This window comes from Zalophus californianus, chromosome 9, assembly GCF_009762305.2.
Source record: "Zalophus californianus isolate mZalCal1 chromosome 9, mZalCal1.pri.v2, whole genome shotgun sequence".
NCBI classification, from domain to species: domain Eukaryota; kingdom Metazoa; phylum Chordata; class Mammalia; order Carnivora; family Otariidae; genus Zalophus; species Zalophus californianus.
The window spans coordinates 95,628,785-95,650,864 of record NC_045603.1 but is presented as its reverse complement, the minus strand read 5'-3'; the positions used below and the strand labels follow the sequence as shown (position 1 = coordinate 95,650,864).

The 22,080-nt window shown below is 36.6% G+C and overlaps 1 protein-coding gene across 3 annotated transcripts; it reads right to left on the bottom strand.

The window, feature by feature from the left end:
* Positions 1 to 12,218: 12,218 nt before the first annotated feature.
* On the bottom strand, positions 12,219 to 20,536 carry LOC113923134 (early activation antigen CD69). Of its 3 annotated transcripts, XM_027595744.1 has the most exons (7): positions 20,383 to 20,508; positions 19,740 to 19,844; positions 18,805 to 18,890; positions 16,201 to 16,323; positions 15,069 to 15,268; positions 14,601 to 14,704; positions 12,219 to 13,323 (listed from the first exon to the last, which is right to left on the bottom strand). In XM_027595744.1, the coding sequence occupies exons 4-7, from the start codon at positions 16,295 to 16,297 to the stop codon at positions 13,215 to 13,217; spliced, it is 510 nt and encodes a 169-aa protein (XP_027451545.1). In that variant the 5' UTR covers positions 16,298 to 16,323; positions 18,805 to 18,890; positions 19,740 to 19,844; positions 20,383 to 20,508; the 3' UTR covers positions 12,219 to 13,214. The 3 variants fall into 3 exon arrangements, with proteins under 3 accessions (XP_027451545.1, XP_027451544.1, XP_027451543.1); XM_027595743.1 differs by lacking the exon at positions 19,740 to 19,844 and having other exon boundaries at positions 20,383 to 20,521; XM_027595742.1 differs by lacking the exons at positions 18,805 to 18,890; positions 19,740 to 19,844 and having other exon boundaries at positions 20,383 to 20,536.
* Between the last annotated feature and the right edge of the window lie 1,544 nt (positions 20,537 to 22,080).

Sequence of the window (22,080 nt, the reverse complement as noted above, 5' to 3'; positions counted from 1 at the left end):
TCTAAGCAGGACATATATATATATACATATATATATTTAATTTATATATATATGATTTATATATATAAATTCCATTACATCTTAGGAATAACATAGAAATATTACTCTTTTTATATATTTATTTTTATATATTATATTACATATAGAATATATAGTTTATATGTATGTATTATATGTATTTTTACATGCACACATTATCTGTATTTTATTATATATTATAGTATATTATTATACATTATATGTATTTTATATGTATTTATATTTATATTATATGTGTAGTACATTATATGTATTATGTCTTATATGTATTACTTATTTATATTATATGCATTATATGTATAATATATTATATCATTATACATTATATATATTTTTATAATATATATTATATATATAAAGAGTAATGGATTTTTTTGTTGGACAAAGATTACTTAAAAATTCCGTAGGGAACTTTCAGGTGCCCTTGTAATATTGAATAGCTGTATTTGTTTGTGCTTTCTTCAAAAACTCCATCAAAACAATGTTCATTGAAAAATAAATTTAATGGAACAAAAATGACTAGGAGGAAATGAACACAAAAGGTAAATGTTCACACATTTTAGAATATGGCAAGCGACTTAAGCCATAGAACTCCAGATGCTAAGGAGTTAGAGGGAGTATGCACCTCTGAAGCTGGGTGTGGTGGAAAAAATGTGTGACGGCCTCACAGCCTTTCTGTTCTCGCCCTCGTGCCCTTGGATGATCCCTCTCCTTCTTAAGTGTGGGTGGGACCCATGACTTGCTTCTAACGCATGAAATGCAAGATAATACATTATCTCCAATGTTATTATTGTTGCCTCTGGAAGCAAAACAATTGTCGCTGACGTTTTGGACAAACACCTACAGGAATTAGAGAAAGACTAGATGGGTTTTTTACCGTTTGATTTGAAGATGACGAGGCAAGCTTTCGCAAGCTGGTGAAAGCTGGAGGAAGAGGAGATGTTCTGCCAGTAGGGGGCCCTATGTGATTAATTTTAGCAGCAATGAAACTTGCTCTTCAGATTGAAACATCCTGTATTTTTATATGCCAATATAAATCGTGTTTTCCCAAAGTGTCAGATTGCCTCAATCTAAAATTTTAAGGCCTGAGCAAAGAATTTACTTTCTTTGTAACTTGGTTTCCTTATATATGAAGTAAGATATTAGTAACCCCTAAATCATAAGGCTGTTGTGAGGATTCATTCAATAAATTATCTGTAAAGTGTTTAGTCTCCGACATATGGAGGCACTATGTAGTGTTGATTATAGTTATTGCTATATTTTATTATCCTTTTCAATAATCGTATCATCATTCAATACAAACTTTTGTTACATTTATTTATTTATTTATTTATTTATTTATTTATTTAATTTTGGTGCTTTGGATTATACAGGGAGCAAATGTCCTCACATTTAGCAAAGTGGTATGGATTGAAAGCTGTACCATGTGGAGAAGGTATAAATCAGCACAATGTGACTAATGGAGCAGCCTGGAGCAACGGTTAAGGGGGAGAGGTATTAAGCAACAAAAAAACTTTTAAGTGCTCCCTGAGTCTGAGCCCTATCAGAAAAGATTTCTTAAAGGCATGCGACTTCAAATACCTTTACTTGGCTATTCAAAAAGAGCATGGATACTCACTCACTAGCTAATACCAACCCTCTCTCCACCAAGGACAACCTGTAAAGCCAGCAAAATATTTGAAACATATTAAAGGCACTGGTGAGCGGCGCCTGGGTGGCTCAGTTGGTTAGGTGTCTGACACTTGATTTTGGCTCAGGTCATGATCTTGGAGTTGTGAGATCGAACCCCACAATGGGCTCCACTATCAGCTTGGGGTTCTCGCTCTCCCTTTGTTCCTCCCCCCTGCTCACATGCTGTCTCTCTCTCTCTCTCCCAAAATATAAATAAATAAATAAATAAATAAATAAAGGCATGGATGAGATAACAAATTAGTGAATGATACAATGCAAGTCCAAAAGAAAGCTGAAAGCCAGAAAGAAGAGTTGCATTTCCTATACAAGATTCTCAAAGACAGATGGAGAAACTGAGGAGCAGAGCAGGGCTTTTGGCAGTCTAAGAGCTAGGGTGGTTCCAGTCCTCAAGCAGAGATAGGGAGCCTGAAAAATCAGTATATCTGGTTGGTTCACCAAAAAGTTACACACCAGGACAACATTTCCAACCTTGACACTACTGACGTTTTGAGTCAGATTATTCTTTGTTGTTGGGAGCTGTTCTGTGTTCATTGTATATAGTTTAGAACCATCTCTTACTTCTACCTTCTAGATGCCAGTATCAAGCCTTCCCCCATGTTGACTGCCCACCATGTTGGACAACCAAAAATATCTCTAAACACTGCTAAATATCCTTCGAGGGGCAAAAACATCCCAGGTTGAAAAACACTGCCCAAGGAGTAAGGCTGAGGGGAGAGTGGACCAGTCTTTGAAGGAGATGAATTCAAACCTTTCAGTTGCTAAAATTGAAGGGAAATGATCCCAGGTTGCTAGTGTTGAGGAAGGAGAAATTTCCTTCTTCCCTCTCTCCCAGGGTTCTTCTCGATAGTTAGGAATTAAATTGATATGAGACAGATAAACAGGAGAAAAAAAGGACAAAGTTTTATGACATGCACATGGAGACCCAATAATGAAATTGAGACCCAAAGAAATGACCAAGGCAGGCAGTTTTGATACATTGTAGACAAAGAGATAATAAATTTGCGAGGAATTGACAGGATAAAATAAAGCAGTTGTTTGGAAGCTTTAATTAGTAAGGAATTCTTTATATTTTCTGAATAAATTATTTTTTATTTTATTATGTTATGTTAATCACCATACATTACATCATTAGTTTTTGATGTAGTGTTCCATGATTCATTGTTTGCATATAACACCCAGTGCTCCATTCAGTACATGCCCTCTTCAATACCCATCACCAGGCTAAACCATCCCCCCATCCCCCTCCCCTCTAGAACCCTCAGTTTGTTTCTCAGAGTCCGTAGTCTCAAATGGTTCGTCTCCCTTTCCGATTTCCTCCCCTTCATTTTTCCCTTCCTACTATCTTCTTTTTTTTTTTTAACATATATAATGTATTATTTGTTTCAAACGTACAGGCCTGTGATTCAACAGTCTCACACAATTCACAGTGCTCACCATAGCACATACCCTCCCCAATGTCCATCACCCAGCCACCCCATCCCTCCCACTTCCCACCACTCCAGCAACCCTCAGTTTCCTGAGATTAAGAATTCCTCATATCAGTGAGATCATATGATACATGTCTTTCTCTGATTGACTTATTTCGCTGAGCATTATACCCTAAGTTCCATCCACCTCATTGCAAATGGCAAGATTTCATTCTTTTGGATGGCTGCATAATATTCCATTGTGTATATATATATATATATATATACATATATATATATATACACACACACACACATATATATATATACATATATATATATATATATATATATATACTACACCTTCTTTATCCATTCATTAGTCGATGGACATCTTTGCTCTTTCCATAGTTTGGCTATTGTGGACATTGCTGCTATAAACATCAGGGTGTGCATACCCCTTTGGATCCCTCCATTTGTATCTTTGGGGTAAATACCCAGTAGTGCAATTACTGGGTTGTAGGGTAGCTCTATTTTCAACTTTTTGAGGAACCTCGATACTGTTTTCCAGAGTGGCTGCACCAACTTGCGTTCCAATCCAACAGTGTAAGAGGGTTCCCCTTTCTCCAAATCTCTGCCAACATCTCATTTCCTAAATTGTTAATTTTAACCATTCTGACTGGTGTGAGGTAGTATCTCATTGAGGTTTTGATTTGGATTTCCCCGATGCCAAGTGATGTTGAGCACTTTTTCAAGTGTCTGTTGCCATTTGGATATCTTCTTTGCAAAAATGTCTGTTCATGTCTTCTGCCCATTTCTTGATTAGATCATTTGTTCTTTGGGTGTTGAGTGTGATAAATTTTTTATTGATTTTGGATACTAGCCCTTTATCTGATATGTCATTTGCAAATATCTTCTCCCATTCTAGCTGGGCTTGAAAAAAGCATGGATGATACTAGAGAAACCCTTTCTGGAGAAATAAAAGAACTAAAATTTAACCAAGTCGAAATCAAAAAGGCTATTACTGAGGTGCAATCAAAAATGCAGGCTCTAACTGCTAAGATAAGTGAGGCAGAAAAGAGAATTAGTGATATAGAAGACCAAATGATGGAGAATAAAGAAGCTGAGGAAAAGAGAGATAAACAACTACTGGATCACCAGGGCAGAATTCGAGAGATAAGTGATACCATAAGATGAAACAATGTTAGAATAATTGGGATCCCAGAAGAAGAAGAAAGAGAGATAGGGGCAGAAGGTATATTGGAGCAAATTACAGCAGAGAACTTCCCTAATTTGGGGAAGGAAACAGGCATCAAAATCCAGGAGGCCCAGAGAACCCCTCTCAAAATCAATAAAATAGGTCAACACCCCAACATCTAATAATAAAACTTATGAGTCTCAGAGACAAAGAGAAAATCCTGGATGCAGCTTGGGAGAAGAGATCTGTAAGCTACAATGGTAGAAACATTAAATTGTCAACAGACCTATCCACAGAGACCTGGCAGGCTAGAAAGGACTGGCATGATATATTCAGAGCACTAAATGAGAAAAATATGCAGCCAAGAATACTATATCCAGCTAGACTGTCATTGAAAATAGAAGGAGAGATAAAAGGCTTCCAGGACAAACAAAAACTAAAGGAATTTGCAAACACGAAGCCAGCCCTACTAGAAATATTGAAAGGGGTCCTCTAAGCAAAGAGAGAGCCTAAAAGTAACATAGACCAGAAAGGAACACAGACAATATACAGTAACAGTTCCCTTACAGGCAATACAATGGCACTAAATTCCTATCTTTCAAGAGTTACCCTGAATGTAAATGGTCTAAATGCCCCAATCAAAAGACACAGGATATCAGATTGGATAAAAAAAACAAGACCCATCTATATGCTGCCTACAAGAGACTCATTTTAGACCCAAAGACACCCCCAGATTGAAAGTGAGGGGGTGGAAAACCATTTACCAAGCTAATGGACACCAAAAGAAAGCTGGGGTGGCAATCCTTATATCAGACAAATTGGATTTTAAACCACAGACTATAATAATAGATGAGGAAGGACACTATGTCCTACTTAAAGGGTCTATCCAACAAGAAGATCTAACAATTGTAAATATCTATGCCCCCAACTTGGGAGCAGTCAATTATATAAGCCAGTTAATGACAAAATCAAAGAAACACATCGACAACAATACAATAATAGTGGGGGACTTTAACACCCCCCTCACTGAAATGGACAGATCATCTAAGCAAAAGATCAACAAGGAAATAAAGACTTTAAATGACACACTGGACCAAATGGACTTCACAGATCTATTCAGAACATTCCACCCCAAAGCAACAGAATACACATTCTTCTCTAGTGCCCATGGAATATTCTCCAGAACTGATCACATCCTAGGTCATAAATGAGGTCTCAACAGGTACCAAAAGATTGGGATCATTCCCTGCATATTTTCAGACCACGCTGCTTTGAAACTAGAACTCAATCACAAAAGGAAGGTAGGAAAGAGCTCAAATATATGGAGGTTAAAGAGGATCCTACTAAAGAATGAATGGGTCAACCAGGAAATTAGGGAAGAATTAAAAAAAAAAAAAACTGAACAGACCTGTATCTGTTAAGGACATTGAAGCAGTAATAAAAAATCCCCCAACAAACAAGAGGCCAAGGCCAGATGGCTTCCCAGGGGAATTCTACCAAACATTTCAAGAAGAATACCTATTCTTCTGAAATTGTTCCAAAAAATAGAAATGGAAGGAAAACTTCCAAACTCATTTTATGAGGCCACCATTACCTTGATCCCCAAACCAGACAAAGACTCCATCAAAAAGGAGAATTACAGACCATTATCCCTGATGAACATGGATGCAAAAATTCTCACCAAAATACTAGCCAATAGGATCCAACAATACATTAAAAGAATTCTTCACCATGACTAAGTGGGATTTATTCCTGGGCTGCAAGTTTTGTTCAACATCCACAAATCAGTCAACGTGATACAATACATTAATAAAGGAAAGAACAAGAGTCATATGATCCTCTCAATAGATGCAGAAATAGCATTTGACAAAGTACAGCATCCTTTCTTGATCAAAACTCTTCAGAGTGTAGGGATAGAGGGTACATACCTCAATAGCATAAAAGCCATCTATGAAAAACCCACAGCAAATATCATTCTCAATGGGGAAAAACTGAGAGCTTTCCCCCTAAGGTCAGGAATGTGGCGGGGATGTCCACTATCACCACTGCTATTCAACATGGTATTAGAAGTCCTAGCCACAGCAATCAGACAACAAAAAGAAATAAAAGGCATCAGAATCGGCAAAGAAGAAGTCAAACTCTCACTGTTTTTCAGATGATATGATACTTTATGTGGAAAACTCAAAAGACTCCACCCCAAAACTGCTAGAACTCATACGGGAATTCAGTAAAGTGGCAAGATATAAAATCAATGCACAGAAATCAGTTGCATTTCTATACACCAACAATGATACAGAAGAAAGAGAAATTAAGGAGTTGATCCCATTTACAATTGCAGTCAAAACCATTAGATACTTAGGAATAAATCTAACCAAAGAGGCAATGAATCTGTGCTCAGAAAAGTATAAAATACTCATGAAAGAAATTGAGGAAGACACAAAGAAATGGAAAAACGTTCCATGCTCATGGATCGGAAGAACAAATATTGTGAAGATGTCAATGCTGCCTAGAGCAATCTACACATTTTAATGCAATCCTTTTTTTCTAAAGATTTATTTATTTATTTGAGAGAGCGAGAATGAGAGAGAGAGAGTACATGAGAGGGGGGAGGGCCAGAGTGAGAAGCAGGCTCCTCACTGAGCAGGGAGTCCAATGCAGGACTCGATCCTGGGACTCCGGGATCGTGACCTGAGCCCAAGGCAGTCGCCTAACCAACTGAGCCACCCAGGCACCCCATTTAATGCAATCCTTATCAAAATACCATCCACCGTTTTCAAAGAAATGGAACAAATAATCCTAAAATATGTATGGAACCAGAAAAGACCCCGAATAGTCAGAGGAATGTTGAAAAAGAAAAGCAAAGCTGGTGGCATCACAATTCCGGATTTCAAGCTCTATTACAAAGCTGTCATCATCAAGACAGTTTGGTACTGGCACAAAAACAGACACATAGATCAATGGAACAGAATCGAGAGCCCAGAAATGGACCCTCAACTCTATGGTCAACTCATCTTCGACAAAGCAGGAAAGAATGTCCAATGGAAAAAAGACAGTCTCTTCAACAAATGGTGTTGGGAAAATTGGACAGCCACATGCAGAAGAATGAAACTGGACCATTTCCTTACACCACACACAAAAATAGACTAAAAATGGTTGAAAGACCTAAACGTGAGACAGGAGTCCATCAACATCCTAAAGGAGAACACAGGCAGCAACATCTTCGACCTCAGCCGCAGCAACTTCTTCCTAGAAACATCACCAAAGGCAAGGGAAGCAAGGGCAAAAATGAACTATTGGGACTTTTGCACAGCAAAGGAAACAGTTAACAAAACCAAAAGACAACTGACAGAATGGGAGAAGAAATTTGCAAATGACATATCAGATAAAGGGCTAGTATCCAAAATCAGTAAAGAACTTCTTAAACTCAACACCCAAAGAACAAATGATCCAATCACGAAATGGGCAGAAGACATGAACAGACAGTTTTCCAAAGAAGACATCCAAATGGCCAACAGACACATGAAAAAGTGCTCAACATCGCTCAGCATCAGGAAATTCAAATCAAAACCTCAATGAGATACCCCCTCACACCAACCAGAATGGCTAAAATTAACAAGTCAGGAAATGATGGATGTTGGCGGGGATGTGGAGAAAGGGGAACCCTCCTACAGTGTTGGTGGGTATGCAAGCTGGTGCAGCCACTCTGGAAAATAGTATGGAGGTTCCTCAAAAGGTTGAAAATAGTGCTACTGTACAACCCAGCAATTGCACTACCAGATATTTACCCCGAAGATACAAATGTAGTGATCCAAAGGGGTACATGCACCCCAATGTTTATAGCAGCAATGTCCACAATAGCCAAACTATGGAAAGAGCCAAGATGTCCATCAACAGATGAATGTAAAAAGAAGATGTGGTATATATACACAATGGAATATTATGCAGCCATCAAAAGGAATGAAATCTTGCCATTTGCAATGATGTGGCTGGAACTTAGGGTATTACGCTGAGCGAGATAAGTCAATCAGAGAAAGACATGTATCATATGATTTCACTGATATGAGGAATTCTTAATCTCAGGAAACAAACTGAGGGTTGTTGGAGTGGTGGGGGGAGGAGGGATGGAGTGGCTGGGTGATAGACATTGGGGAGGGCATGTGCTAAGCTGAGTGCTGTGAATTGTGTAAGACTGTTGAAACACAGACCTGTACCTTTGAAACAAATAATACATTATATATATTAAAAAAAAGAAGAAGAAGAAGAGATAGTAAGAAGTGAAAAATGAAGGGGAGGGGAAATCGGAGGGGGAGATGAACCATGAGAGACTATGGACTCTGAGAAACAAACCGAGGGTTCTAGAGGGGAGGGGGGTGGGGTGATGGGTTAGCCTGGTGATGGGTATTAAAGAGGGCACGTACTGCATGGAGCACTGGGTGTTATACGCAAACAATGACTCATAGAACACCACATCAAAAACTAATGATGTAATGTATGGTGAGTAACATAACATAATAATAAGAAAAAGAAAGTAGATGCAATGTCTTTCTGGTGAAACACATTAACCTGATTACATTACCCACGAACTTTAAACTGTGCTTAAACTGTTTGAAAAGAAAAACAAAACTTTAATTTTTCTCAGGTTAAGTATATCTCCTGGACCAAGAAACCAAACCAACCCAAACTGCCATGATTTTATCCAGCCACTAGATGACACTGCAGCTTGTGGCTGCCCATGAAACTGGGGGGACTTGAGTTAATTTAGGGTAGAGGAGATTCTTGAAACAAACTGGTTGTTTTTTTATTTCTTGAAATACAGTGTCAATTATATTATCATTAGTTTCAGGTGTACAACATAGTGTTTTGACAACTCAATACCTTATGCTGGGCTCACAAGTATAGCTCCCATCACTGACTATATTCCCTACGCTGTACCTTTCCTCCCTGTGACTTATCCATTCCATGAATGAAAACCTGTAACTTCCACTCCGCTTCACCCATTTTTCCCATCCCACCGCCCCCTCCCCTCTGCAACCATTAGTTTGTTCTCTGTATTTATGGGTCTGCTTCAAAGCAAACTAATTTTTAATATATGTCATTGGTCACTAGAAAGTAGAGCTGTGCTTTAAATAATAAAATGACTACTTTAATGAAACTATATTTAAAATATAAATTTTTTCTTTTAATGATACTATATTAAAATATAAATTTTTCTTATAGAATATCTTGAAACTATAAGGAAACATAAAGAAGAAAAGAAAGGTTATCTTTACTCCTATTACTCAGGGAAAATCATTGTGCTTACCTTTGTGATTTTCTCTCTTCAAGTATATAGAAACACAAAGCATATGTATTTCTGTCCAATATTTAACAGGATAGACTCTTACTGGCTGTATTATTTTACCTGGCTTAACAATAATAGTGTGCATATTTCCCCATATTCCTCAACTTTCTTTTTTATTGTTATTTTTCATTGTTGTCAGATTATTTCATCATGTAGTAGAATCATACTTATTTAACCAAATCTTTAATTTTGAACCATTAAGTGGTTTCTGATTTATCACTGGTAAAAATAGTTCTTTGATAAACATTTTTGTGGTTATGTCTTGGACATCAGAGATTATTCCTTTAAAGTCCTTCCTCTCCCCCACCCCAAAAACTGTCACATCAAAAGAAACAGGGAATCTGTTAGGGCTTTTGATGAGTATTTTAAAACTGTATTCCAAAGGTCAAACTATACCAATTTATGTGATCATTCACAGTCTTTCTGGCCATATATTTTCCAATATTTTCTCTAGAATTTTCTTAGCATTTTAATCTCAGTTGTGATCAATTTTCATGTGTTAAAATCTAGTCAAAATTATGAAAATTGAGAACAAGCACAGAAAGATAATTTCTATATCAATACTATATTAATACTAAAAGTTTTGAATCAATTCAATACTGACTATAGGACCTAACATTTCAGTGCCATTCAATCATTTAAAAAATACTTTTAATTTCATTGAATCCCTATATTTATGTGAAATAAGCAGGTGAACTGTTATTACCCTTTTTAGAGGAAGGAATTGCAATTATGTTGCAAAAGCCAAATAAAACACAGATAACTGGTAGTTACCTTCAGTACATATTAACATAATTATCCGGGGTGAATATAGCCTATAAATTCAACATTTTAAAAATTAGCTAAAAGCTTGAACACAGGAGCAAATCAAGTATATATCTGTAATATACTTCCACAGCACCCTACACTTTCCCTAGTATACGCTTCATCACTACCCTAATGTAATTGTTTATTGTTTTACAAATAACCCCTCCAAAAAGAAAGACAGGCTATGTAGACGTACACATATTATGTAGAAATGCTGCTTTTTGCCAATACTGGAAATTTAATGACATAATGTTCCCATTTATAACAATCATTACTAGAAGTTAATACACCACTGTGAGCCAGGTACTATTCTAAACTCATTTTCACGTTATTAACTAATTTAATTTCTACCCAATTTGGGGGAAATTTCTAACTAATGCTAACTAAAACAGTTGGGCAACTAGCAGGTGGCAGAGATGAAACAGGCAGTATTTCTCCTGTGCTCTGGCTTTTAGCAACACTTTCCATTTACACATTTCTTTTTTTTTTTTTAAAGATTTTATTTATTTATTTGACAGAGAGAGAGAGAGCACAAGTAGGCAGAACAGCAAGGAGAGGGAGAGGGAGAAGCAGGCTCTCTGCCGAGCAGGGAGCCCGACGTTGGCCTCGATCCCAGGACCCCGGGATCATGACCTGAGCCAAAGGCAGCCGCTTAACTAACTGAGCCACCCAGGCGCCCCCCATTTATACATTTCATAACACACGAATCACAAGACATTGCTTTCTCACACGACTCAGGTGCATATTGTTGTTACTAATGATGGGATATTAGAGGGTGAAGGCCATTTGTTTCCTTTTACAGCTGTGAGAACTGAAGGACATGGAGATGAAGGAAACTATATTTTTTATCACTAAGCAATGTCTGGAATTCACGTTTCTTTTCTTTTTCTTTTTTTTTAAGATTTTATTTATTTTTTTGACAGAAAGAGACAGCAAAAGCAGGAACACAAGCAGGGGGAGTGGGAGAGGGAGAAGCAGGCCCCCCGCCGAGCAGGGAGCCCGATGTGGGGCTCCATCCCAGGACCCTGGGACCATGACCCAAGCCGAAGGCAGACGCTTATCAACTGAGCCACCCAGGCGCCCCATTCACATTTCTTTTCAATATGCTGTACTCATGATAATAGTTTAGAGATATCACAATAGCATTCAGAAATGCTTTCAGAGAAGAATATTATGAAATACATTCACAAAACAATTTTGAAGGTAACAGAATTTTTCCTGACTGAAGTATCTCATAGAGATTAGCGTAGTGCCTTGTTTCTACTTCATGGATTACTTTGTGTAAATAACTAAAATATGCCTAGAACTTCAGAATTGAACAAGATGCTTTCAGAGCATCATTTATGAGGACCAGTTATCCTTTTATTGGAGAGAAGATGAGCTACAAATCACAGGTCCTCCCAAGATGACTCTAGGGGTCTCCTAATTTCCTATGCCTCTTTAGTATGAGGGTGATGAATAATAACAGAAAGGAAGAAAATAGAGTCGAAAAAACCTTAAGTGACATATATTCCTCCCAAGTCAATTAGAATATTTACTGAGGATCTGCTGTACAGAAAAATAACTGTAGCTCTTTTGGAAATATATATGAAAACAATTCAAAAAGTACAAATTTATAAAGCTAAGTTTTTACTATAGATAAGTTTAAAAAATGTTATAGTATTCTGTTTTCTGATTTCTAGTATGACATAAAATTTTGAGTGTATTTCAAGAAATGAACACTTCTTAGAAACCATTTTGTCGATTCTACTTTTATTTTAACATACATAAAATCAGCTTATAAGGGCACTGAATACAAAAGACAAACAAAGAAACACTATTGCACTCAGAAAACACTTCATAAGAAGCATTGCACATGATAGAATTGATTAGGAAAGGTACACACGTATAGTCAGATAAGACTATTATTATTCCAAGTTTGAACAATACAGAAGTTCTCTTGATAGGAATTTGCCACATCACATATTGCACATTTTCCAATACTTCATCTGTTTCACAAATATTCCTCATATTTGTTTTTGTCCGTATCTCTGTAAAATGCTACGTGTAAGATTCTTAAGACAGTGAATTATGTAACATTGAAAAAGATGAATTACACAGAAGAAGTAAAAACAACAACAATATAAATACATGATCATCCCACTCTTTTGGTGGGAAAATGACAAAGTCACCTGGCAAACTTCTCTAAAAAGAGAGAAATATTACAAAGCTTAGCTTCATAAGCATTTGTCCACTTATACATGTTCTCTGACTTAAAAAAAAATGCATTTAGACTAAATGTCCATGCTACCAGTTAAAATTTCTTGTTTACATTCAGTTTTTAATACCTCACCTAACGTTTTCAAATAGTGCAAATACATGAAGCACACTCAGTTTTGGTAGTCATTCAACAATAAATAATAACTCTAAGCCTAGTTATTTTATTATTTTTAATTCTAAAATATATAAAGTGCATCCATAAGGTTTAAAGTCGTTCTTCTCATTCTTGGATGTAACGATCAGTCAACCTGTGACTTTTTCAGCTCATGGCAAGAGTGTTCCACAATACAGATATTCCTGGAATTTCTCTTCCTTTTTTCCCATAGTCTTGTTTGGAAGAAGGTTTCCAAAATAAGACAAAGTTTTTTCAGAAAGTCTTTGTGGAAAATTTCTGACCATAGAGCAGCATCGATCAACACAAATTTCCTTGAGTTCCATGTTATAATAGTCTAAAAGCAAATATGTTTCCTCATTATTTAGCGGGTTTGCTACATATCGAATATAAATTCTTTCCACATGCTGTGCTGCTGACCCCTGTACTATTCAGAAATGCACAGTTCTCAGATCCTGGGAGGCTGAACCTGTTGAACAATAAAGAAACTTAGAATGATTTTGAATTCATTATTTTCATTCAGTTACATGAAAATGAACTTTGCGAGGGTAGCCTCAGATTTGTTTGTTTGTTTGATAGGAGTTCATGAAGCAAGTCATCTGGTCAAGTGACCATAAACCAATCTGTAGAGACAGTAGACAAGAATTGCAAGAAAGGGTCTGTGGAAGGAAGATAAAAAGGTAAGAGCAAAGTGTTCCATTTATCTGGTTGGCATGCCACCAGAGGAGTGACTCTTGGTGTTTCTCAGTTAAACTCCTGGAGAAATAATTCCCAGAAAGTATACACATTCAACAATCAGGCATACAATTTTAGAGGGTGGATGGTCCCTGAAGCCAATCTGTGTGTAAAGTACCATAGGACACATATTAAAAATGCCTTATCTAGAAATTTAAATTTATTTTCCTTATCAGTAATTATCATAAAACTATTTAGAAAGCTAGGGTGCCTGGGTGGCTCAGTCATTAAGCGTCTGCCTTCGACTCAGGTCATGATCCCAGGGTCCTGGGATCGAGCCCCACATCGGGCTCCCTGCTCAGCGGGAAGCCTGCTTCCCCCTCCCGCTCCCCCTGCTTGTGTTCCCTCTCTCACTGTGTCTCTCTCTGTCAAATAAATAAATAAATAAATAAATAAATAAATAAATAAATCTTTAAAAAAGGCTATTTAGAAGGCTAGAAATTTATTCAGTTCTGAGTTTTCAGATGGCAAAGGTTAATACTAACTATATAAAATGTCCTTCAAACTTCAAAATGTACATCAACTACAGGTAATAAAGTCAACATCTTCCATTCTGGGGCAAGTTTTCTGTCAGGTTCATAGAAGCCTCTAATTTGCTATTAGAAATACTGTGTTTTATCCTTGTGGGGATGACAACTGGGAAAGAGTAAAAGGGGATTATTTTCTAAAAACTCAGCTTATCAGGAAAAAATATATATTAGATTGGCAATGTTGGATTTTTCTTTTTGCATCATCGTAATTATGTCTGGAATATGTCTGAGTCTATTACTCACACTAAAATTTGCTGAGATAAAATTACTAGAAACATTTATTTATGACTTCCAAGTAGATAAAAAGAAAAAATGGCAATATTAACCCTTCTTTAAAGAATTTGAAAGAGTGCATACAAAACAGACTGATAAAGCTCTGCTCCTAAAGGGCACAACCATCATATACAACAGTGCTTTGAAAGGAAAATGGCTTCCCTGAGCTGCCATTCTGGGGAGGATAAAGAGACATCTTGAAACTTACCAGTTGTTAAATTCTTTGCCATCTGACCATTTCCATGTCTGACCATCTTCAGTTTTCAGCCCAATCCAATGATTAGTTATACCCACATATTGTTTTAAAAAGCTCTTGAAGAAAGTACAAAGGATGTGTGTGTTAAACAACCCCTCTGGGTAAGTACATAATTAATTCTATTTTTCAGAAGCTGCAATTCAAGGCATGATAGCTAAGCCGATCAGTTATTAGCTCTATTTAGGACAAGCTCATTTGTATTTTTGGGCTTTGATGTTAAGTAATCAAAGCAAATTTACAAGATTAAACTGAACCCTGATTGGGACCTCAGACTGATCATATGGCTTTTCTGTGACTAAATTTTCCCACAAGGGAGAGAGGCACAATGTCGTCACTTAGCAGGAGACAGAAAGGAATCACAGATTATCTATGTTAAAAAATAGCAATATTTTATGAAATTGTTCTTGAATACTATCTTACCATGTCCTTTTCAGAATCAATGAACGCAAGAGTAGCACCCTGTTCATAGCAAAAGTTTTGGGCCGGCGTCCAACCCCTCTTTTCAGTGGAAATAAAATAACATTTCTTCTGGTATCCAATCCAATCATCGGAGCATGAAGAAACATGGCTATTTGATGGCAATGGGGACATATATTGGCCTGGACAATTGTATTGGCCCACTGTGAACAGGAAAGTGGTTTGTTTTAGTAACAAAAGAAAGTAAATACCCACAGTATGCAAAATCAGTTCAGGAGGTGCTGAGCAGTGCTAGGTGACAACCTTATATAATCTCTTCTTGTGCCTAATCATTATTGTCAGCATATAAGAAATAAGAGGGTGTCTTTCGAGCCATAATCTCAGAAAGGGGTAGGAAAATAGAAAAATCTTGCAAGTAGCCTTTGGACTAGAAAGGGGACAGGGCATTATAAATTACAATGCAGTCAATATAACACTGTATTGGGAGTTGAAGGACAGAAACATTTACAGGGAAGTAATTCAGAATACAGAAAGATCCCTGACTGAGGATGTTTCAGAAAGTTGTAAAATTTCATGTTTGTAAAGGCACAAATGTATCTTGGTATTGCTATATGTTTTGAATACCATAACACAGTTGACTCTTTGGGAGATTCTAGATATATTTTAAATTATCCATAACCACCCTTCTGTGGCCTTGGAGATAAGAGACAGAAGACTGATCAATACCTGATTAATCTATGGCTTCGATACTATTTTTTTCTATCAAGGGTGAATGTGAAGCCCACATTTTTTTTTCTAACTAAATGTCTGTTTATTTAGAATCTAAATCAGTCCCTTTCATTTTGGATTTTAAAATATGCTCAAGTGTAATTTTCTCCCACAATAATGTATAAAACATAGACACTTTTAATACTTGTAAAGAAGCTCTAGAAAACTCAGAAAGCACTGTATTGATCATCTAAGGAATATGGAATTATATTTAGTATTCTTTAAGAAATCAGCCACATATAATAATTGGGATAATTCTAAATTAATCAGAATTTCTCATTAATTAGACCAAGTAATCCCTGTTGATTTCAGCTGGACATAAACGCTAACAGCAGAGACTCAATGAATTCATGAAGTACTGACCCACCTGATATAGCGATGAGAGCTATGATTAAAACAGTGATGAGGACCACATTCACGACAGCACATGGGATAGGAACTTGAAGGGACCCTTCATGCTGCATTGCAAAACGAGGGCTGGCGGCATTACCTGAAGAGAGAAAGTTGATGATGAATTCAGGCAGACTGTAGAAGCAAGAAAGGGACATTCGATATTCTCCTGAGGCATTTACATTTTAATTCTTCCTTACCTTGTTCTATGAAATTTATAAGCTAACTTCCCCCCAATTTTGAGTGAATTAGGATAGTGAAACAATTCAGGAATAATAATGAGATCATAAAATATCTCCCCAATCTATGCACTTAGTAGCTACAAAAATTCTAAGTATATCATAATTTTACTGTTTGAATCACAAGAACATTTATTACATCTCTGATTATCCTAGAAGATATATAAAAGGGACATCCTAAGCACAATGCCTTTACCTTTCTGTAGTCACTGTTTAAGAGAGATGACATAAATGCAATAGGTGTGGATAATGAATAAAAAATACTGAATTGATATATAAATAGCTACAACTAGCGTGACTGAAAGTTTAAAAAAAAAAGATTGATGGTACTTTTTGGTGAAGTTGGTACAGATGTGAAGCAATTGAAATTTTCATATATTACTCATGGGAGAGTAAAATGGAAAACTAATTTGGAAAACTCTTTCTCTATACAATTAAATATACACCCACCCTATGATCCAGCAATCTAACTTGTACAAAACAAGAATGTTCCTAGCAGCTTTATTCTTAAGAGCCAAGTCTTAGAAATAACCCACATATCCATTAATAAGAATATGGATGAACAAATTATGGTATATCTGAATACTATTCAGCAATTAAAAAAAAACCCTGATAAATGCAACAAAATGCGTGAATCTCAAAAAAATGTTGAGTAAAGAAAATGCAGTTATAACTATATACTGTATATTTCCATTTGTATGACATTCGAGAATTGCTGAACTATAAGTGAAATAAGTCAGACTGAGAAAGACAGGTGCCATATGATTTCCCTCACGTGTGGAATTTAAAAACAAAACAAATGAAGGAACAAACAATAAACAGAATCAGACTTATAAATACAGAAAACAAAATGATGGTTGCTAGAGGGGAGGCGGATGGAGGAATGGGTAAGACAAGATGGGTGAAGGGCGATGGATGATACAGGCTTCCACTTATGGAATGAATAAGTCATGGGGATGAAATGCACAGCATAAGGATTATGGTCAATGATACTGTAGTAGCATTGTATGGTGACAGATGGTAGCTACACTTATGGTGAGCATAGCATAACATAAAAGGATGTAGCATTACATTTTCTGTACACCAGAAAATAACATAATAATACATGTTAACTATACTTAAAAATAAAAGAATAGTTGAACTAAACTCTGGTGATAGAAATCAGAAAAGTGATTGCTTTTATGTGTGTAGGAAAAGTAATTCAACCAGAAAGAAACACAGGGGAACTTTCTAGGGTGATAGAAAATTTCAAATGTTGATTGGAGTTTTTGTTTTAATTCATTAAACTGCATACTTATGATGTGTGCATCCATTGTATGTAAATTATACCTCAGTCAAAAGTGATATGTAGATGAAGAGTCAAATATTTGAATTTTTCAAGAGAAGTTAAATTAATAGAAGAAACATAACAATATTAACAAATGTTAGGTGGAAGTTGATTATTTCATTTACCTTCCATATAGTGCTGAAACCAAGTAAAAATTTGATTTCATCAGTAAGAAATATTTTTGTGGAATATGAATATGATGTGAATGATGATTCTTAGTTTAAAAAAAACTAGAAGAATATCTATCTTAGAATATAAGTAAATAATTGAGGAAGAAGAGAAGGGGATTTTGCATCCAGAGTTTGAATTTGATTTTTGCTAGGATGAGCTCTTGAGATTTTAAAAATCTGGCCTCACAAGAAATCTGTATTTCCCTAATGTGTTCTCAAAACCTGAAATGTAAAATGGCCACTTGCATGATATTAGAGTTTACCAAGCAAAATAGCCTCAAATGCAAACATATCCTGTTTTTCAATGTGTATGGCTTTCATAATTCAAAGGATGTTAACAGAGAACATATCTTGAAATTTTTTATTTCTATTCCTTGACACATTTCTCTAAAGTCAGACTGAGCAAAGACATACGCTTTCTTTCATTGTTTACTGGTTGCCAACATCAGCTTTTGCTGCTGGGGATTGTTTTTCCCAGCGGAGGTCTGCATTCAGATTTTGCAAGAGAAGCCTTTACTGAGCTCCTATCTAGTTCTATTTCTCACAGCTTCTCAAAGCAAATCTTCCTTTTTTTCACCAGTAGATCACCAGAAGCAGCCTTTGATAGGTAGGGTGTTAAGTTCAGAGCTGTCTGTCTAGTTTCACTTCTTCCCATGTGAGAGTCGATCATGCCGCTTAGACTCAATGAAGCAACAGTTCTGGTTCCTTAGCAAACACTAACTTGTCCAGATGGCTCATGGACTCAGAGCCTAGCTCAGTCTATTGGCTTATCCAATGGGCAAGCTGTGGAGATAATTCTCAGACTGTACATTTGTTTTCCATTCGTGAGGGCTATTGTTACTCACAGTTTGATTTATCACCTAGGTGACAAAACACTCCCCCAACAGCATACTTCCGCTCTGATTATGGGCCTTGTTCATTAATGAAGAAACTGAAAATAAATCAACAATTATATACTGAGACATCCAAAGGTGATGCCCGAGGATTGTTCATACTAATAAAGCAACCGCAAGGGCAGCATAAACTAAACATTCAACAGAAAATTGGATGAACTCAGAAAAAGGTGAGGATTCCTGAATTAGGTCCTTCTTCTTTCAACTATGCTTTCTATGTATTGAGTAGTTTTATTATTATATACATTTCTTCTTTTCAGCAGCTCAACTGGACCATAAAAGTACGGTTACCTAGCCACCAGAAATCTGTGTGGCATGCACTTGTTATCTACCCTTGATTTTGTGTTCTTAGGTGAAAGATGGGTTTATCAGAAGTGACTGATGCCTTTTTAAGGTAAACCAGTCTAATAGACACACACTCAGAAAACAATCCCTTCCTCCAGATTGTTCAGCTCTGCTGCTCATAACACACCCCTTTATTACTGGATTACTTTGTTTATAAGTAAACTGTCCCTCCCACATGCTAGTGTTTGGAGCACCTCATTAATTACAGAGGAAGAGGGATATATGGAAAAAATCAAGAAAACCTCACAGAAACACATTATAGGAAAAACAATGGGAGCATCCTAATAATAGGAAATAGAATAGGTCTGTGGACAGAATAGATGAATAGAAGAGAGGAAAAGGTAAATAGCTAAGATGGCCATATTTTGATGTATTTTGATGAAAAACAAAAGAAAGGAAGAACCACGTATGATTCATGTAGAATTTGAAGCCTGTGATTGAAAGGGGGAGTCAGAATGATGAAATGAAGAGTTCCATGAAGAGTACAGAAGTAGAAGTTCATATTTTCAAGAATTTTTCATGACATTCTCCTAAGAAATTACCTCCAGGCCTGGTAAATGTTCAGATATGTTCAGATACAGCTATTCTTTCAAAGATTGGAAACCTTCATTCCCAGCAACTGGAAGATGCTGTCATGAGAACACAAGCTGAAGCAAACAGAAAGCATACAAAGAAAGACACAAGGTGAAGACAATAAGGAATGCAATTGGTTATGGGGAAAACAGAATTGCTATAAAGAGAGGCAATGCATCCCGAAGCAGGTACAGATGGATATGGAAAAACGGTGGTGAATGCACTGGGCCAGTGCAGGGAATTTTCTAATTAAATCTGAAGAATTGATATGATATAAACTGAAACAAAAAACAGATCTCAACTATCTTCAGAAATCCACCTTTGTGGTTTCCTCTCAAGTCTCAGGTATCCTGTCTTCTCATGGATAGAGAAATATTTACTTGTTCTCATTTTCTCCTTTACCTGGACTGAAGTAAAATGTAATCGAGTGTTTCTAAGACAAAGGCTCATTTTTTAAAATACTGCTAATATCAGAGGATAGAGAGATAGAAGATAGATGATAGATAGATGTGTGTGTGAGAGAGAGAGAGAGAGAAAGAGAGAGATGATACATGGTAGATGTGTGTGAGAGAGAGAGTTTTGTTACCAGTATATAACAGAGGTCTGACTTACTTTGTTGTCCACCCTCTGGACGCAAGGAGCTGTTCTCTGTTATGGAACAATCTTCAGAATTCATCTTTGTTCTAGTCAAGATTCCCCGGTTAATCCCAGGTCAAGCCAATCTATAGCAAAAGTCTTTGCCAAAGCTCTTGTTCAGTCTCTGAGTCTGTGAGGTATCTCAGCGTTTATATTCGGTTGTATTGTCTCCACCCCCTTTCTCCTGCCTCCTAACCACTCAGTTTCATCAGTTCTCTTTAATTTATGCTCCAACAGCCCAGACAATTTACAATGTGTTATTGTGGTGAGCTGCGGGTTTTCCCTGTTGTCTGAAATGTGCTTTCTCACAACTGTAGGTGTAGCATGAAGAGACAAGCGGGATTTTCCCAGAATCTGAGACATCCTTCTTTAAATTTGTGAAAAACACAAATAACTTAGGAGACAGCCTGTTTAAGTAAAGAATGAAAAGTTAAGGATTCCTAACTTTGAGGTGGAAATAATTTGGAGAGCAATATTTCCCTTGGAACCTCATTCATTTATTTAATAAACAACTAATATTTATTGAGCATGCACTTTGAACCTGACCTGTTTTGGGGCTAGAGGGTTTATTGTTAAATAAGAATCTTAAGACCTCTGTCCTTATGGATCTCTCTCCACTCTGGAAGAATTTTACTTAGGAAGCGATAAATTGGCTGTCAGAAGGGTATCGTTCACTTCTTCCTGGGGACTAGTTCTTGTAAGGTATCATTTAGTACGTACTTGCTTTAAGGAAATAGAAACCTTGTGGTCCGGAACTTCCTTTCTATGTTCTAAAATTGTTTATCTTAAATTATCTGTCTCATTTATCTCCTGTTAATTTTTTGGTCATATTTTACTTTCATATAGATTGCCCTAATTTCTCCTAATACCTTATTCTTCTCTAAATTTCCCCTATTTTAGATTATTTTCCTGTATCTCTGAGGTGTCAGACATTTGGAGTATGATTATTATAAAAAATATATTACCATGGTATCAATACCATCCCAGTGAGCTATGAAGGCAGAATGTCTGTGTATGGTGATTTAAGGAGGGGATCAAAATACCACTCTGGTTACCAATCTTTCTGCCCTAATTTTTATCATTAATATCACCTCTTTAAAGACTATGTGTTTTCAGAATAAAACATTTGTGGAGGTATTATGCCTAGGTAGGTTCGGCATTATCATCTACCATAGCTTTGTTGAGCCAACGTATTTATTTGTTAAAGTAAGACATGAAGAGGTGTATGTTGGTCTTAAGGGCTGTCTGCTTCCACTCCATTTTTTCAGTCAATTTCCTACTATGTTTTCCACATAACAGCAAGGTTGTTTTACAATTAAGTCAAATCACTTTGGTGAGATGTTCATCCCCCACCCTACCCTCAAAGTCTTCTTATCAAAATTGCCATAAAATCCAAAGACCTTCTTATAGTTGAGAAGGTCCATGATCTGACTCCTGGCTACCTCTCCGGCCATTTTCCCAATTAGTCACTGTCCTCTCCTGCTGTAACCTCTGTTATACCACAAAAATGTCAAGCATACCCCCACTACAGAATCTTTGTATTTTCTCTAAAAGGTTCTTCTTCCACCTCCTTGCAAGTCTTGGTCTCCCTTCAACTCATTTTATTAACTATTCAACTGTGATCTGCCCAGGAAGGTCTTCACTTACCTTCTTTATGTAAAAAGAATCTCATGC

Coding starts and splice junctions, on each gene's coding strand:
- LOC113923134 (XM_027595742.1), bottom strand. CDS start 20,446: ATGAATTCTGAAGATTGTTCCATAACAGAGAACAGCTCCTTGCGTCCA. Junction 16,324..20,382: donor TCCAGAGGGTGGACAACAAA/GTAAGTCAGACC, acceptor TTCTCTCTTCAG/GTAATGCCGCCAGCCCTCGT. Junction 14,705..15,068: donor TTGATTCTGAAAAGGACATG/GTAAGATAGTAT, acceptor ACTTTCTTCAAG/AGCTTTTTAAAACAATATGT.